The 20,212-nt window shown below is 33.1% G+C and overlaps 1 protein-coding gene across 5 annotated transcripts in view; it reads right to left on the minus strand.

Annotated features, from left to right (window-relative positions):
• Window positions 1–20,212, minus strand: part of LOC126883135 (acetyl-CoA carboxylase) — a 465,330-nt gene that overhangs the window by 127,846 nt on the left and 317,272 nt on the right. For all 5 annotated transcript variants that reach the window (XM_050648387.1, XM_050648384.1, XM_050648388.1 and 2 more), the window contains one exon: window positions 13,932–14,112. In XM_050648387.1, coding sequence (XP_050504344.1) covers window positions 13,932–14,112 — 181 coding nt within the window. The remainder of the gene's footprint in view (window positions 1–13,931; window positions 14,113–20,212) is intronic.

Here is a 20,212-nt window from a genome sequence, read left to right on the forward strand (position 1 = left end):
TGTAGTGAATAGAAGAGAACAGAGAAGATAAGTCGCGGTGGAGGTTTAGCGCGATGCCATCCAGGAGGTTTACATCGATGCTTTTGAAAATAAAATGAGTTTGTTTTACATGGATGTCTACTGCGCGGCCTACAAGGATGCTTCCCTGTGATTGGTCCGTTCGACGCTAAGTTGTCATTACCTGCGCTATCTGAGTTGATACTTTTTATATAATCCCTTTTTTGTATTCAGTTTATTTTTGAATTTCTAAAGTAATTAAATACAGTACATTTTTGAAATATGAAGGAGGATCTGATTATTTACAGCTGACATTTCATCACTATCATCACTTGACTGACACAACATCGCAAAAGCACAGTCTTTTTGTCATTCAAATTTCATTAAACTACATCACTTGATAGTGGTTCTAGCTCGACTGACAGCGCAGGTGACCTCCTTGCTATGTGCTGTCCACATCGACCGCGACTTAACTAGCAGCATCCACTGAGACCTAAACCTCCACCTCGACCCACTTGTTCTGTTCTTACCCTTAGCATTTCATATCGCTGTCCCCTCATTACGTGTCCCAGATATTGTAACTTTCTTGTGTTCATTATTTCGTATTATTTGCCCATTTCTCGCAATTTTCGTGTTCGTTTTCTTCTGATGTTGAATCTCATGATACACCCTTATCACGACAGTGAAATTAGTTCTTCCCCTATTAAGGTACTAGTACACTTTAGAAGACCAAAAAATAAGCATTTTTTCAAGATTTTTTTTCTCAGAACCTTTATTCAAAATGAACATAAAACTTTTTACATATTAATATGTAACTCTTACAGAATACAAAAAATATATCTTTTTTCATTTATGCACGTACACTAATATTGTAGAGGGCGCCAAAGTCGAGGCCTCGAAAAAAATTAGTTCCGATGGCGGACAGTTAATCTCAGGATTGGGATCTCTGAAACAAAAAAATCGTACAGCGTTTGAAAAAAGAAGGTTTCTTACGTGACAATTTACCACCGTTAGTGAAAAATTCCGCAAAAAGAAGATTTTACGGAAATCTGAATTTTTTTTTTGAAAAAATCGCCCATTTTTCTTTAGTTTTTCATGGTTAAAAAATATTTATTTTTATTTTTTGGTAAATTGTGGTAAATTGTCACGTAAGAAACCTTCGTTTTTCAAATGCAGTACGATTTTTTTGTTTCAGGTATCCGAATCCTGAGATTAACTGTCCGCCATCATTTTTTGAGGCCTCGACTTTTGCGCCCTCTACAATATTAGTGAACGTGCATAAATGAAAAAAGATATATTTTTTTGTACTCTCTAAGAGTTAGATATTAATATGTAAAAAGTTTTATGTCCATTTCTAATAAAGGTTCTGAGAAAAAAATTCTTGAAAAAAATTATTATTTTAGATCTTCTAAATTGTAATAGTGGGGATTGGCAACGTAGCGCTAAGTGTGTGAATATTAATTGTATTTTGCTCCTGCATTAAACCCGTTTTTCGCGAAATGCAGAGTAAATCAATTATAGCAAACGCATAAAGTGTGAAATTAAGGGAGTAATCTTTGCGCAGAACGAAAAATAATAAACTAAATATCGAAATTGTGCTCCAAATCGGCAAAAATAAAAGGTAAGTGTAACACATAAACAAATACAACGTCATCGATATTACGATATTCGAAGTGGAATCTCGTTCGATTGGAACGCGGTGTTGCCAAGTCGACAGGTAAGTCCTGTAACTAGGGAGGATCGAAATAGTATATACTGCTCAATATAATTTTATCAAAAAAAAAAAAGAAAAAAGTAAGACGTTACACTGAGAAAGGTTAAGTTTCTGAGGAGATAGTCCGAACGAGACCTTTATCGCAGTGAAACGAACCATTTGTAATGAGCAGAGAAGATAAAAAATACGAAGAGCTATTTCGAATTGAAAGTGACGGTACCACGACGGACGAAAACGACAAGAAGAGAAAAGAGGAAGAATTGGAACGGGCTTTTAACAAAAGCGAAAAATAAGCAGATCTCCCTCCTACAGAAAGGAGAAAATGGAGGATAATGTACAAAAAATTATGGAAATGATGGCAGCAGTAAGTTTAAAAATCGAGGAACAATCAAGAGAACTTAGCGAGATGCGTAGAGAGCAGAAATAATATAGAGATGAAATAAGAGAGCTACGACAGGAGAATATAACATTAAGGGAAGAAAACACGAAACTAAAACAGGCAGTTTATCAAATAGAAGAACGGCTTGAAAGTTTAGAAAATCAAAAAAGGCGGAAAATATAATTATACATGGTTTGAACATAGATACAAATGGCCCAGATATCCTAAAACATGCAATGAAAAATTTTCTGCAGACAGAATTAGAAGTAGATGTACAAATAGAGAAGGCTTTGAAGTTAGGAAAAAAAGTTTGTTTGGTTGAGCTTGAAAAGGAAGACGATAAAAGAAAAATCATGCAAAACAAAACCAAATTGAGAAATCGCGAAGAAGGTCTAGTTTATATCAACGATGACCTATCAAAGAACGACAGAATTGTACAGAAACGTGTCAGACAAAAAGCGCAAGATCTAAGAAAGGAAGGGACAAAAGTGAAAGTAGGATATAAGAAAATATATGCCGATCATGGAATATGGCGCTGGGATGGAATGAACCAAACGTTGGTGGTAGAAACCAAAGCAAAAAACTAAGCAATAGCAATGAAAGGAAACAAATGATGACGAAAAATGCAAAGAAGAGGATTACGAACTATGGAAATAAGACAAATCAAGACAGCAATAAAAAAGAAAAGCCGAAAAATGACAAGATACAGTTTGCAACAGAGATAAAGAAGACGGAAACGACGCAAGCAATGGACAAGGCAATAAGCAAAAATAACAAAAAGAAAATAAAGTTAACTTGGGTACTTACATGGAATGTAAGAGGCACATACGAAACAGGAAAACTCAAAGAATTAATTAGAGAAATTAAAAGATATAATGTAGAAATAATAGCTTTACAAGAGACAAAACAACTGGGGACAGAAATAGTAGAAATAGAAGACATGGTATTTTTTAAAAGCGGGGGAGAAACCAGAAGGTTAGGAACAGGTTTTATAATACAGCGAAAATGGAAGGAAAGAGTAATGGCATTCCAACCAATATCAGATAGATTATGCACAATAAGATTAAAAGGGGACAAACGAAACAAAAGTATAATAAATGTACACGCACCGATTGAAGATGCCACAGAAGAAGAAAAAGATGAATTCTACGAGCAATTGGAAAGAGAATATGATAAATTACCAGGGTTTGACATCAAAATAATAATGGGAGACTGCAACGCCAAAGTCGGAAAAGAGAATATATACGAACACATAATAGGGAAATATAGTAAGCATGAGGTGTCGAACGATAATGGCCAAAGAATAATAGGCTTTGCAACAGAAAGGCAAATGGTGATAAGAAGCACACAATTACGCCGAAAAGATATATATAAAGGAACGTGGATTTCCCCTGATAAAAAGACAGTAAATCAGATAGACCATATTTTAATAGAGAAGAAACATGCAAACAAAGTAATAAATGTAAAGAGCATGAGAGGAGCGGACTGTAACTCTGACCACTACTTGGTGAGAGCAGAATACAAAATCGAGCATAACATAAAGAAAAACAATAAAACAAAAGAAAAAATTGGAAAACAATTCAACATAGGACTACTAAAAGATAACAACACACAGAAGAAGTATAAACAGGGAATAACCAAGAGACTAATCAGGGAACAAGAAACGTCAAACCCAGACAAGCAATGGGAAAATATCAAAGAAGCAATCTTGAACACAAGTAAAGCAATCCTAGCGAAAACCAAAAGAAGACACAAAACAAAAGATTGGTATGATGAAGAATGTCAAGAAGTAGCAGAAGCAATAAGAAAGGTAAGACTCAAAAATCTCACAAATGACGAAGAAAGCACTAGAGAAGAATACAGAGAATTGAGAAAAATCATGAAAAGAAAATGTAGAAGCAAAAAGAGAAAATACAACGAGAACAAACTGAAAGAAATAGAAGAAAAATTTCAAAGAAAAAGAAATAAGATCATTCTACCAGGAAGCAAAAAAAAAATGGAAAGAGGATATCAAAAAAACAACCCATATATGAGAGATGATAAAGGGCTGTTGCTAAATGAGCCGGAAAAAATAATGGAAAACTGGCAAAACTATTTCACAGAACTGCTAAATAAGAGCGAAGTACAAAAGGAAACAAACCATGAAATTGAAGATGATCAGATAGCAATAGAAATACCCACAGAACAAGAAATAAAGAACGAAATAAAGAGCTTGAAAAATAGCAAAAGCCCAGGAATAACAGAAATATCGGCCGAAATGATAAAATCAGGAGGGAAAAGATTACAGAGAGAGATATATGACCTGATAAAAAGAATATGGGAAGTAGAAAAAATGCCAGAAGAGTGGGCCATAGCAAGGATATGCCCTATATATAAAAAAGGTGATAGAATGCTATGCGAAAACTACAGAGGCATCGCACTATTAGAAATAGTTTACAAAATCTTGGCACAAAGTATAAGAAAAAGGCTAAGTCAATATTCGAAAAAAATACTGGGAGAATACCAGGCAGGTTTTAGAAACAACAGATCAACGACTGACCAAATATTTACCTTAAAAGAAATACAGACTACCTGTTACGAACATAAAACAGTACTATATGCTTTGTTCATAGACTTTAGACCAAGCAGGCTTACGACACAGTAAATAGACAGCAGATGTACGAACTGATGAAAGAATTGGGGATACCAAGTAAAATTGTCAGGATGATAAAGATGACGATGGAAAACACAACAAACGAAATAGCTTGGAAAGGGTATACATCCAAAAAGTTTGAAACCAAGGAAGGATTACGACAAGGAGACCCACTATCAACAACGGCATTCAATCTAACATTGGAAGGAATAATCAGGAAAAGCAGAATAAACATGGAAGAAACGATATTTAAAAACGGCCACCAATGCATAGCATTTGCAGATGATCTGACGCTATTAGCAACAAGCAAAAAAGAACTACAAAAGTTAATGAAAAACATAATAACAGAAGCCAAAGAATTCGGACTTAAAATAAATGAAGAAAAGACAAAGTATATGATAATGGGAGAGATCCAAAAAGAAAAAGAGAAACATCATAGTACAAATAGATGGAGAAAAAACATACTCGTTCAAAAGAGCCAAAGAAATTATTTACCTGGGAGCCAAAATAGATGAAAATGGTCATGAAGAAGGGGAGATAAAGGCAAGAATAGCTAACGGAAATAAAAAATATGGAGCATTACGCACATTATTGAAATCCAAATACGTATCAAGAAAAACAAAAATAAGAATTTATAAGACAGTTATCAGACCTACAGTAACATACGCATGCGAAACATGGGTGCTCAAAAAGTCAGAAACAGACCTTTTAGAAAGATGGGAGAGAAAAATGCAAAGAGCAATATATGGAGGTGTGAAAATAGAAGGTCACTGGAGAAGAAGAACCAATAAAGAATTGGAAGAACTATATCAAGAGCCAACGATCACGACGATCAAAGCACAGAGAATACGATACTTGGGGCACATCGAGAGAATGGGAAGTAAACGAATGCCAAAAATGGTACTCTCACGAAGACCAATACAAAAGAGGAGGAAAGGCAGGCCAAGGAAAAGATGGAAGGACAGTGTGTATGAAGACTTGAAGAAAAGTAACTTTGAGAGATGGAAAGAACTAGCATTGGACAGGAGGAGATGGAGAGATGTGGCGAAGGAGTGTATAAAAAGACTGAAGTGTAATTAAATAAAATGTATAAGTTTTATAAGTTATGTAAGTTATATTAAGTTATTTATTATATTATTTATGTAATCAGAAATGTAAACATTTTAGCCCTAGGCCTACAAGGCCTGTTGCGCTTAATAAATAAATAAAGTGTACTAGTACCTAAACATTAAGGTATTAAAAGGAGGAAAAGGTTCAAAAATTAAGTCACACCTCTCTACCTATATAAGAAACAATATAACTTGGTTACTTTATTCTGTGGAATAATTCACACCACAATTTTACTTTAAGAATTAAAACAAAGAAAAGCAATGATATACATTTATTACGTTTTTGTATGTTAGGTTAATTTAATGAATATTTTATGTAGCTCGCTATTTTTTACAAGGAGTAATGTGAGAAAATGCATCAAATCAGGTTTTAACGTTATAATTATACATATTTTAAACAAAAGCTTTTCATTGTATTTAAAAAAGAATGCTTACAAATATACGGTTTTAATATTTAATAAGGGGTATTTTATTTATATAATTTATCTTAATACGATCTGGTTTTCTATACCGTAGTAATATCCTCCTAATATATTATGTTTTTAAGTTAATTAGCCAGATTTTTACCTACAGTAAAAGTGATAAGTGTAGTAGGTCATAAAAATATGTGGCTTTTTATACTTTTTGTTACTTTATCAAGATTAAATGTATCTATGTGAATTGTTACTTCAAAATGTATTATAGCTGTCTGATTAGCAGTTATCTACCTATTTTATCATTGTAATTGTTCGAATGTCACAGAAAATAATAAATACGATGATACAACTCAATATAGTTACAAAATTACAGTCACTAAGTTCTTAGAAACTATGGTGACGTTTCAGCGGTTTTTTGGATCTTCCATTTGGTACACAAAAAATATCATAAAGAGGAAAATTGAAGGAGCTAAGTTTTGATAATGACTCTCTCGGAAGAGTGTGAGTTTAACCGTGAAGAAAGTAAGCGACAAGTGATTTGTTATTGTGTTCATTATAAAGAATCCTTTAATGCCAACGTCGCATCGAAAAAGCACCCACCTGGTTTGCAGAAGAGGATGCATCCACAATGTGTCTTTTGTCATCATCAATCTCCTTGCCTTTATCCTTGTTTAAAGAGTTGACTATCTAAGAACTTATAAAATACCTCTAGTTGCAAGGTTATATGAAAGCAATGTTCGATAAGTACCGAAATTTGTATGATTATTGCTCTTTTTAATGTATAATAACTAATTTTGATCGTAGACAGCTCCTCTGCACATCTATCTGTACTGTATTGTGTATCAATAATTATACACATATATGACAGACTTAAAGTTTAACGTCGACCACGAACGGCTAAAAGTAAAGGAGCTGTACTAGACAGATTATGACGTAGTTTGTCAGGTCTTCGAAGCAGCAACACTTCTTGATTTTATCGTTGGAATTGAACCCACATCCTTCGGCACAAAAAGCGATGTAAATAGACCGCGTTTAATTAATGGGGATAGATAAATCGGCAATAGCGGAACTACAACGAGAAAATAATTCGTCGTGTTTGTGCGTAGTGACTATATTATTATGGCAAGAAAAGTTGAGAAGATATCCAGCTATTATCGAAAAACAAATTCGGAAGACATATTTTGCAATATAAAATTGTTTAAGAATATATGGAAAGTATCCAGGTATAAGTAAAAATCCACGAGGAAAATAAAATTCCTGTAGCTGGCTGTATACATACCATAAATCACAAAAATACTAGATCCTTTGTAAAAGGTATATTTTGATAGTCAAATAGGGGTTACATCACATAACAGAACGTGTTCGGATTAATAAATCCATCATCAGTGTTAAAACCCTAAAATAGGTATACCCTATTTAATTAAAAAAAAAGTGATTTAAAATTTTGACTAAGGTTAAAAAATTGCAAGAGGTCATACTTAAAATAACGTGCATGCCTGAGCCACCAAAATGTTTTGGGTAAAAACCCGTTGAATGATCAACTTTTTTAGATTTTACTACATACATATTGTTGTTAATACTGTACGATATTGCAAATATTTCTGGATATTACCCAGGACAACACAGGACTCTTCCCACGTGTGTGTAATATAAAAAGGAATGAAACCTCACATATTGGAGTTAAATGGCAACTGAAGGTGAAGGAACCTTAGAAGGATGTCAAAAACAAACTGTCAATGTAACGTTAGGAACTGTTGTATTGTTACTTCAGCCAAAAAATATAAAGTTTATATTGATATTTAAAATAAAACAGTATCGAATATCCATATGTTAAGGTTAAAATTATTCGACCCTAAATGTAAAAAACTGTGAAATATTCAATGATTAAATAGTTGAATAGGAAGACATGATATTTAGGTTACAGGTAGTTATACAGTTAGCGTTACTTATAGTTGTTACGGCAGTAATGTGAACACAATAAACTTGGAAAAATTATTAAGGTCTTTTACATTAAAACGGAAAAGGAAAAATGCAAAAAGAGCTGAACAACAGAATTGCTAAAATATCACGACTATAATATCACTCCCTGAATTCAGGTTTCATGAGCAAAAGAGAAATTAGTAAGAAGACAAAAGTGTCTGTATATAAGACAATATACCTCCCTACTTTGCTATATGGAAGTGAAACATGGACGCTAACTGAACGGGAGAAGAGCAAGATACAATCTTCCGAAATGAAGTATTTACAAAGAGTAGAAGGAGTTACGCTAATGGACAAGGTAAAAAATGAAACGATAAGAAACAACCTAGATGTTGAGAGTGCCAACAAAGCAATAGAAAGATCACAACTAAGATTATTTGGTCATTTAAATAGGTTAGATCCACGTAGACAAGTCAAGGTAGTTTAGGAAGCAAAGGGAATTGGTACAAGGAGAAAAGGAAGACCGTGTCAACAATGGAACGATGCTGTGGGAAAATCACTACAAAGCAGAAACCTCACATGGGAGGAACCCAAGAGAAGGACATCCAACAGAAAACTTTGGAGAGAGATGATTAGGAAGTAAAAACAGATTTCTCGACACCTCACGGTAGAAGAGATTATATATTATAATACATTAAAACGTCTAGGACAACGAGATTTTGTTTAATGTGTACATAAATGTACAATTCTAAGATATTGATTAGTGTGAGTGTTTTGATGACTGATAATTTGATCTAATTTGTTAAATGTAAGTGAACCCAACAAAAATTGAGAAAGATGGAGTATTTAGTTTGGCTAAAGAAATGTTGTTATTATGTGTGAATCAAAATGAGACTAAAAACAGATTGACGAGACTGAGCACTCGAGAGACCTGACATCAAATTGCTTGAAAATAAATGAATGAAAAGGAGGAGGTGTGGAGGATCAGGGTCGTCGGATGTGGAGATAATCAATAATGTAGAAGATATAATGGATTTTTAAGCTTGAAATATCCCTAGATCTAGGGATCCCTGGATCCCTAGAAACAATGTGTGTATGTTTTGTACGATACTAAGTTATTGATTAAGAGGGAGGAGTGAAGTATATAAAGGAAGAAGGTGGGTGACGAAATGTATTTTGATATTGGACCGTGGATGATGTATGGTGCGTTGTGTTGTGATTGTTATAATTGAAGAGCTGTCTAACCGATAAGCTATGAGATGAGACTAAGGAAGATGAGGCCGGCTTGACTGAAGATCAATTCTTAGAAATGTGGGGGTATATAAAGGCTTAAGAAAAATTTTGATGTAGTACAGTGGAAGTGAAATTATGAGAATGTGGAACGATGAAATCAGAATGAGATATACTAAGAATGTAAAGTAATATGTTGCTTATCGAAAATTTGGATTGGAATAGAAAAGTAGATGATAGTTGTAGATGATGAAGCAAAGAAGATGAGAGAATTGTAGATGATAAGGGTTATGAAAAAAGTTGACGATGTAGGGGTCGGAAATCTCGATGAACAGACGCATGGCGATTAACACAATTGGGACTTCTTTGCTTTTCTTTAACTATTTCTAAGTTCTGATACAGGTCCAATTTCAGGAAAATATTTTGAGGAATATTATGTAACAGTGAGACGTCTTCTGGGATATTAAGAGTATCTTTGTTTTGTATGAAATGTTGTGAGAAAGTAGAAGTGTTTTCTCTTTTGTCATGTTCTAGTCTAGGGACCGAGAAGCTGGTGATCTACAAGTTCTCCCTGTATATGTAGAGCATTTTAATTAATCAGAGCAATGTAATCTGTACACGCCGCTACGATTCAACTATCCCTATCAACTATATGAATCGTAGCAGCGTCTACAGATTTCAATGCTCTGATTGTGATGCTACATATATAGGGAGAACCTGTAGATCACTAGCTTCTCGCTCCTTAGAACATAGCAGAAGAGAGAACACTTCTACTTTCTCACAAGACGTCTCACTGTTACATATTTCTTAAAAAAAAACTTCCTGAAATTGGACCTGTATGAGGACAAAAATAGTTAAAGAAAAGCAACGAAGTCTCAATTATGGTAATCGCCATGTATCTTTTAATCGAGATTTCCAACCCCTACATCGTCAACTTTTTTCATAACTCATAGCATCTACAATTCTCTCATATTCTTTGCTTCATCAACTACGACTATCATCTACTTTTCTATTCCAATCCAAATTTTGGATAAGCAACATATTACTTTACATTCTTAATATATCTTATTCTGATTTCATCTTTCGTACTTCACCAAATTTTTTTCCTAAACCCTCATATACCACCACATTTTTAAGAATTGATCTTTAGTCCAGCTGGCTTCCTCTTCTTTAGTCTCATCTCATAGCTTATCGATTAGACAACTTTTCAATCATAACAATCGTAACACAATTCACCGTACATTATCCATGGTCCAATATCACAATATATTTCGTCACCCACCTTCTTCCTTTGTACACTTCACTCCTCCCTCTTAATCAATAACTTAATATCGTACAAAAACTACACATATATTGCTTCTAGGGATCCAGATGTCTTTCAGGCTTAAAAATCCATTATATTTTCTACGTTATTCAATGTTATTGATTATCTCCACGTCCACATCCAACCACCCTGATCCTCCACACCTCCTCCTTTTCATTAATTTATTTTCAGGCAATTTATATCAGGTCTCTCGAGTATTCAGTCTCATCAAGCTGTTTTTAGTCTAATTTTCATTCACACATAATAACAAAATTTCTTTAGCCAAACTAAATACACAACAATACACAACAGTTCCTAACGTTACATTGACAGTTTGTCTTTGACATCCTTCTAAGGTTCCTTCACCTTCATTGGCCATTCAACTCCAATATGTGAAGTTTCATTCCTTTTTACATTACAACCACGTGGGAAGACTCCTGTGTTGCCTTTTGTAATATCCAGGAATGTTTGTAACATCATACAATATTAACAACAATATGTAGTAAAATCTAAAAAATTTGATCACATAAAGGGTTTTTACCCAAAACATTTTGGTGGCTCAGGCATACACTGCACGCTATTGTAAGTATGACCTCTTATAATTTTCAACCTTAATCAACATCACTTTTTCTTAATTAAATAGGTTATATTTATTTTAGGGTGTTTAACACTGATGATGGATTTATTAATCCGAAAATGTTCTGTTTTGTGATATAACTCCTATTTAGGGACTTTTAAATGTACCTTTTCACCAAAGCTGTTCACAACCCTTTTAGAACACACATTTAAGAAGGCAGATCTAAACGAATATGGTATCAATATAAATGGAGAGAAGCTCAGTCATTTGAGATTCGCAGATGACATTGTCCTTATAGCCGATCGTATGGATGATGCAATAATTAGTCCTGTCGCCAGGGGGGGTACAACGGCCTCGTTAATTCAGATGGACTTACTCAAGTTTTTTTTTATGTATTTTGACCCGTAGAACACGAATTTTTTGGGTAACAGTTGATCCGGATGTCGATAAGATTGTTATAGACCAAGAACTTGAGGAATCAAATAACAGCGATTTTTGGCAAAACAAAACAATATTTTGTATTTTTTGGGCCATTTTAAGTAAAAAATATTTCTACAAGTTTTTTCGTAGGATGCACAGTTTTCGAGATAAACGCGGTTGAACTTTAAAAAAATCGAAAAATTGCAATTTTTGAACCCGAATAACTTTTGATTAAAAAATAAAATAGCAAGTCTGCTTACCGCATTTGAAAGTTTAAGTCAAATTATATCGGTTTTGATTATTTGCATTGGTAAAAATTTATTTTTTTATTGTTTAACAAAGCTATAAACACGTAGGGTTTCCCGTGCTTTTACATGCGTTTTAACGCATGTAACGTAGAAATAGTCTTGATTGCACTAGTACCTATTCTACCTACTCGTTCGATTTTAAATGAGAAATCATAGAAACATCACTCACGCACTAGTTGTTTGTAGCTTTGTTTAGCAATAACACAATAAATTTTTAGCAATGCAAATAATCAAAACCGACATAATTTGACTTGAACTTTCAAAGGCGCTAAGCAGAATTGCTATTTTATTTTTTAATCAAAAGTTATTCGGGTTTAAAAATTGCAGTTTTTCGATTTTTTGAAAGTTCAACCGCGTTTATCTCGAAAACTGTGCATCCTACTAAAAAACTTGTAGAAATATTTTTTGCTTAAAATGACCCAAAAAATACAAAATATTGTTTTGTTTTGCCAAAAATCGCTGTTATTTGATTCCTCAAGTTCTTGGTCTATAACAATCTTATCGACATCCGGATCAACTGTTACCCAAAAAATTCGTGTTCTACGGGTCAAAATACATAAAAAAAATTTGGGTAAGTCCATCTGAATTAACGAGGCCGTTGTACCCCCCCTGGCGACAGGACTAAATAATGTTGAACAAATTATATTACGCTTCCTTAGAGGTCGGACTAAAGATTAATATCAACAAGACGCAAATAATGACTAATCTGGTGCTAAATCGTAATATTGTTGTTGATGGAATGGATATTGAGCAGACTACATCTTATAAGTACTTAGGACATGAAATTCGGTTGGGACGAGATAACCAGACGTGCGAACTCCCACGTCGCATAGGATTAGCCTGGGCAGCGTTTGGTAAACTTAACTATGTATTTAAATCGGACTTGCCCATATGCCTCAAAAGGAAAATCTTTGACCAATGTGTGTTGCCTGTACTCACTTATGGAGCCGAAACATTAACACTAACAAAAAAGGTACTGAACAAGATTCGCGTAACTCAGAGGGCTATGGAGCGCCAGATGTTGGGTGTCTCCCTGAGAGACCGAATCCCAAACGAAGAAATACGCCGTAGAACAAAAACAACAGACGCTGTCGAAAAAATCGCGTCGCTTAAGTGGAATTGGGCAGGACACGTCGCCAGATTGCCAGACAACCGATGGACAAAACGTATTGTCGAGTGGAGGCCGCGAGAAGAAGCACTACGGAGCAGAGGACGCCCACTAACCAGATGGGCCGATGATTTGAAACATGTTGTCGGTAACTGGATGCAAGCCGCACAAAATAGAGATGAATGGAAAGAGCTGAGGGAGACCTATGTCCAGCAGTGGACGCGTACGGGTTGATGATGATGATGAAATGTACCTTTTACAAAGAATCTAGTATTTTTTATTTGAAAAGTTCTTCTTTTGGGAGAAAATAATTTCCAGTTAGTTGACGACTATGTATTTACGAGCACTCAGCAAAAATAGCCCCACAAATAGCAAAAACCAAAATTTAACTGTGAATTTTACGCTTTAATTCAATAATCAAGCACTGGATTGAACGTTTACACTATTCCAATGGTGCTGGAATGAGCGAGCTGGAATGAAAAATAGATCGTCATTCCAATCAAATGGACTAGATTGATCACTGGAATGGTACATTCCAGTGCAGGTTCAGATCATTTCAGCAGCATTCCAGCGCTCGACTGGAATAATGTGAATCAGACATTACGCAAGAAACTATATTGGGGAACGTTCAAGTATTACGTAACACGATTTTTGACCCGCTCTCCCCTATGTAACGCACCGTAATAGAGCGTTTAACTATTACGTAACGCAATTTTTGAAGATTTTTGACCCTCCCCTCCCCCAACCTGCGTTACGTAATACTTGAACAGCCCCTTGAAAAATATAATTAATATTATCGAAAAAAAAGAACGACTTACCTGAACCAGACCAAGGTAGCGTAGGTACTTCCGCCGTTTGAGCAACCAACGAGGAAGCGATCTTATCTCCCAAAGCCCACATAGCTTTTTCGCTTGGACCAATAAACACGACATTGTTTTTGTGCAGCAACTCAGGTAATTTCGGGTTCTCGGAGGCGTGTCCCCAACCGGCCCACACAGCCTAAAAGAAGTTTAAATTATTTTCCATTTCATTACCACCAATTAAAAAAAATATCTCTGGTGCAAGTAAGCCTTGAACCGTTTCTGACATTTCAAGAAAAAGCTTTATTTTAAAATCTTATGTAGAAACCAAGCTAAACCACCAGGTTCTTGTTTTATGTGTCGATGTTCACTTTTAATAGTCAAAAGTGGCTTGTTCTTAAAACCAGGAGGTATATGTACCTACTACAAAAAAAGCCAAAGGTCAAAACCGAAAAAATGCAATAAGCGTAATCACAAATACCCATAATATGTAGTTTCAAAAGTTATGCATCACTTAAAATTATGCTCATTTTCATGGTTGATTTTTTCGTGAACAGATTAACGGATTTCGCTATTTCTTTTTTATTATTTTAGATTTTTTTTAGTATTTACACAGTTGTACAAAGGTTTACTCAAACTTATTTTTGAACTTATCCCGGGTGGAAGAAAAGAAATGTTTTTCCTATGATAAGTTTGAGACGCCCTGTAGGAAGGACAAGGTATAAGTGTGGGTATACATCAAAATCTTATTGTAGTCTTATGTTTTGTGAACATTTTGTTTTTTTGATGTCCCTGATATCTTTAGAAACAAAGAAATTAGACGGTTTTATTCTTTAACATGGCGTGTTTTAACTGAAACAAAACTAAATTAACAATAAAAAAACAGTTAACAAAACTCTAAAAACAGAAAGGCACCTAACGTTAACAATTCTAGTCGACACTTTAAGATTTATTTGTCGACTAAATGAGCGGTATGCACAGCGCAACATAACGAGAGACGAGATTGTTTAAAGGAGGCTCTGTGATGTTTTGGGGTGGAATTTTCTTGAGAGTAAGTACGGATTTGGTGTCTACGTAAAAGTTCTTTAAATAGTAAAAGGTATATTGCACATATTTTCTTTCTTTGAAAACTTTGTTCCTTACGCACTATATTATAGGAAATAATTTCATTTTAGTGGTATGATAAGACATTGTCTTCTCACGTATCGCATGTCCTCAGTTAAACACATATTAACCCTCGTAAGGCGGTGCTTAGATTCTTACGTAAACAACGGTGCGGGGTGCATTTGCACCCCATCTGTATATCCATTTATTTTATATGTGAAGCGTCGGGGAAATTAATTTGAAAGATAATTATGACTTATTTATTATAGTACGAAACATAATTTTACAAAAAAAGTACTCATTTCTTCTTAAAAAAATATTAACGTCGCAAGACAAACACATGAAATTTTTCACAGAATGAGTAACACACAGTTTTTACACACAATACAATTATGCCAGGACTTTCGGTCTTTTTTCTCTGACATAAGTAACACTTACCTTGTCACGTAGCTCTGTCAGCTCCAGGTGGAACATCAGAAACGTCCAATTCAGAATACGATGTTTTCATCATTTGCACCCAAAAGTCATTTTTTTCAAAAAAGCATGTAAACATAAAGAGTTTTAAATGCTGTAATGGGTGGAATACGTTTAGAATTGAATTTAATAGGAATAAAAAATGGACAAAAATCAAAAAAATTTATTAAAAAAGATAGGTGAGAAAAACGAGGTCTGGGGTGCACCTGCACCTCCTTACGAGGGTTAAAGAGTAAAACTGTCTAGTTTCTTTGTTATTAGAGATATCAGAAAAAATAAAAAAATAAAATGTTCAGAAAATATGAGACTACAACATAATTTTGATGTATTCACTAAAAAAAATATTGTACATAGTACCAATGAAGGCCAATCATTGACTTTTTTTACATTGATTCAATGAAAATTTTGTTAATACAGTAAACACGTAGTCATTAAGTAATGACCATATTCATTATTACAATGTAATTCTATTCATTAAAAAATATTGAATAGAATCATTAATTCAATGAATCGTTTTATCGATCCAATGACTTTTTTCATAATACTAATAATTTGTTCATTGTATATATGAAACTATACATCGAGATTATGCGGTTAAATTAATGAATATAAAACGTTGCATTAATGTACAGTGTTCTTCAAATTATGACCTCGTTTATTGAATCAATGAACGCATTTCTTGATTTAATGTTTAAGATAAAATATAATTCTGTTAAAGTAAACCGAACCGATGTAAAAGTACATCAATTTAATGAAGCGAGATCATTGTTTTAATGTAATGTACCTGAATCAATGATCAATACATTGTAGCAATAATCTTGTACATAAACCTGTACATTTTTTGAAATGTTATAAGTGTTTCTATTGGTGCGAAAAACTCACGTGATAACAGTGAATCAACCCTGCAGACTCCTAAGACTGGTTTGGCACTAGTAATTTGTCTGTTCAACGTGCACAGACCACATTAATAGAGAAGAAAAGTTCTGCGATTTGGTTGATTTATCTAAGGTATGTATTTACATATATTGTTAACAATTATTAAATTATTAAGTTGGATTTCTGTAAAAAAAGTTGTATTTCTATTTTTACTTTTGCAGATTGATAGCAGATTAATATGGAGTGGCATTTGGAAATGGACATTGACTTATTGATGGAAGGGACATCAATTTCGAAAGAATTATTTCCTTTCTTTAGTGTGAAAGTCATATCAAGGAAAAGCAAATAAATTTTATTTGAAAAGGCTACCCATGAAGACATTACGGAAGGTAAATATTTCATTATTCAATCCTACTTACCTAGTAATAATTAATTTTTGTTCTCTGTAAATTCTTTGAAAAGCTAATGCGACACTTAGGTAAAAGACAATAGGAACCATTTGAAAATATTTCTAAATGGTATAATCCTATAAAAGATTAATAAATTAAATCTTTATGTGATTAAACCGCAAATAATTGAAAAATATTATTAACTCCTGCAGTTGCAGTCGGTAGTATCAAAATAAATTTTTTTCAGGATAAATTAAAATATTTCTGTAATAAAAAGGGCACCCAAAAATACAACTATGTACCTACATTAATTGTCGATGGAAAACATGCAGTTCTCCTTTGGGTTCTGCAAGGATATTTTGTGCCAACTAATAAAAGGGTTAAAAAAGATCTTAATGGGCAAACAAATATAATACAATATACCATCAAAGATTCCCAGGAATCATTCTTATACATCAGGAAGTGTAAGACCATATTATATTTTTGAGATCAAAGAAAAATGACATTCAACCATTAATTACTGCCAGAGGGATATGTGTATATTTTGACGATAGTAGGTACACATTTTTTATTTATTTAATCTGGATTTTCCTTCCACGTCAGAAATTCAGTTCTCTGGAATTTTATTAAATATTACATATTGCTCTTTTTCAAAAGTCCATATAAAATCTGAAGCTTTGAAAGCAAATCCAGAAAAATAGTTTAGATAATCTAATAACAAATAAGTCTGAAATTATCTGCAATAAATATTGATTCTAGATATTTATAATTTTTTATATTGTTCATTATTATTAAAAAATTACACAAGTTATATTCTTACAATATTCAATATACTTATAGAGAAACAAAAATTTACTGAAGTTTCAGAACTTTTTAGATATTTTCATCCTGTTTGATTTTTGTATTAAATAAGAAGAATCAATTTCTGCTACATATATTTAGTTATTCAGTTTTTTCCAAATTAAATTATAAAAAGTTGTGTATTAATTAAAAATATATGTTTTTTTTCTTTAAACTTATAGATACTTAATTATAATTTGAAAATCTGCAAAAAATCGTCGCTTCAACCTATATTATTTGTAATACTTATGTAGATTGTAAGTCGTCACTTTGTTTACTTATTAACTATTTGTATGTTACTCAGTGTACCTGTTTATACTTATATTAAAACTTCTAAAACTTATTTTGAACATTATTTTCATCAACTCTATTTCCTACTTTCCGTTTCCTATTTATGGCTTGACAGTAACCACATTTGATCATTTCGATGTTTTAACACACTGAATCAATGTAAACGTCGTGTACCTATATCTACGTACTCATACGACCAAACAATGTAAAATAGTTTTTAATTCAATAATTACATTCATTAATATAATGCATATATTTCACTGTATCAATGTACCGATACATTGATTTTTAACTAGAAAGTACATTGAATATACGTACTAATTCATCAAATTAAAAACTAATGTTCATAGAATTAATGAACTAATTCGTTAATCTAACGAACATCATTCTTTGGGTTAATGTATCCAATTCGTAATATTAACGAACTTTTTATTGGTTAATGTTTTTGAGCATTAGTTAATGTATCTACTTACATTGGACCAATGATACTGATCTTTGGACGAAAATTAATGCTCACCGTTTTTGAAACAATGTTTTTTTCATTATATTTACGTACTTTTTTGGTTCAGTGTTATGGTGCTTCCCAGAGGTTTTTTTCATTGTGTCTCAAGTGACAGAAAAAAGGTACGTCCGTGATTATAGACATTTAAAACATTTGTTCTAGTTGTTGGTAGATGGCGCTATATCGGAACAAAATGATTTACCTATTACATAACTATATTATGATATGACTAAAATCTAAGGTTCTTCTCAGCCTTTCAGTGTGTCATTAATTTTGACGTCATATATGATTTTAAGAATGTAGGGAATCATTGCATGACATTTTAGTTAAATCTGACAGTTATCAGAATCGTAATCGGCCGAATACGGAAAGGTTATTGCCCTTTTATTTGCAAATTGGGTATGCTTGAAATATTGATTTCAACCCCAATCCCTCATGCTAGAAATATTTATGTATGAAATTTAATAAAAAAAAAATGTTTCATCCAGCAAGCAGATGGGTACAGATCGACCTATATTCGGATCTTAGACTATTTGTTCTTTTAACAATCATAAAAAGTGAAAAAATAATTTTTTGCCTATCAAAGGATTCTCATACATTTTAGAGAAAAATTGTTCAAATAATTAACGTTGTAAATCATAAAAAGTTCTTTGATTTATAAATGTTAATAACTTTGTTTTTTTTTATAACGACATGCAATATACTGTTATATTCCTATTTGACATAAGAAATAAAAGTCTATAGTTATATTTAAAATTCAAATAAAAATAAAGGTTTTCGTTTTTCTCGACCGCGGGCATGTAAATTTGGAACACCCTGTAAAAAACAAATTTTGTATAGGTAGTTTTTAAGAAAGTGTTTCGGAGAAGTGTTTACGAACCCCAGGAACAATACGACTCAAGTAAACAATTAGAGTGATGTTTAAAAAGAAAGTGTTCGTGGAAAGGTTGTCAATAACCACCGATAACTCATATTCTAGTAAATAAGATAATAGGTTATTAAATTTGTAAAGAGGATTAATGTGGAAAGTAAAATTGAAATGGGGAATATTATTTTTTCTTGAAATCCATTAAGATATTTAGAAAAAGGAAAGTTTGTGTTGGTAAATACGGATAATTGAAAGTTGCTTGGGATTGGTTGATTTTTGAATGCTGGAAGGGGTATTTTGGAAGGAGGAGAATGAATGAGCAATGAGAGTCAGTGTGTTTTGAGCGATCGAGAGGCGAAGTTCAGTCTTCGAGAAGAGTGTACAAAAAAGTGAAAACGCCGGGTTCGTTAGTTTTGTCTTTAAAAAATAAAAAGTAAGATATCGTGGAACGAGTGATAGACAGAGTCGAGATAGTATATAACTCCTTGAGTCTAGAGTATCCCGGTTTTGTTGCAGTGTTTGAAAAAGGTAGAACACGGCATCAGGAGAAGGCAGGAACGAGTGCTGTACGAGGCGTAGTTTTCAAAGGAACAGAGGCATTACTGGAAGACTTGGACGAGTCGTTAGATCGCAACCCAAGCCAATAGGAAACGTGTTTTGCGTGAAGACATTGTCAAATCATCAGTAAAGGTCAGTCTAATTTGTTATGACATGAATGTATGGTTTGTGTATTAAATACCACATTGAAAATTGAGCCACACAATCACTATTAAAAAAATTTTATCAAACCTAAATCAATTTGTTACTGATAAATCATAATAGTTCATTATAAATAAAATAAATTTGGAGACAAAAAGAAATAAGATTCCCATTTTTTGTAACTGTTGTATTAAATAAAGATAGAAAGATAAGATATAAGAAATATTAAGCAGTTATTGCCATTTAGATAAAATAA

Source organism: Diabrotica virgifera, chromosome 4, assembly GCF_917563875.1.
Source record: "Diabrotica virgifera virgifera chromosome 4, PGI_DIABVI_V3a".
NCBI lineage: Eukaryota > Metazoa > Arthropoda > Insecta > Coleoptera > Chrysomelidae > Diabrotica > Diabrotica virgifera.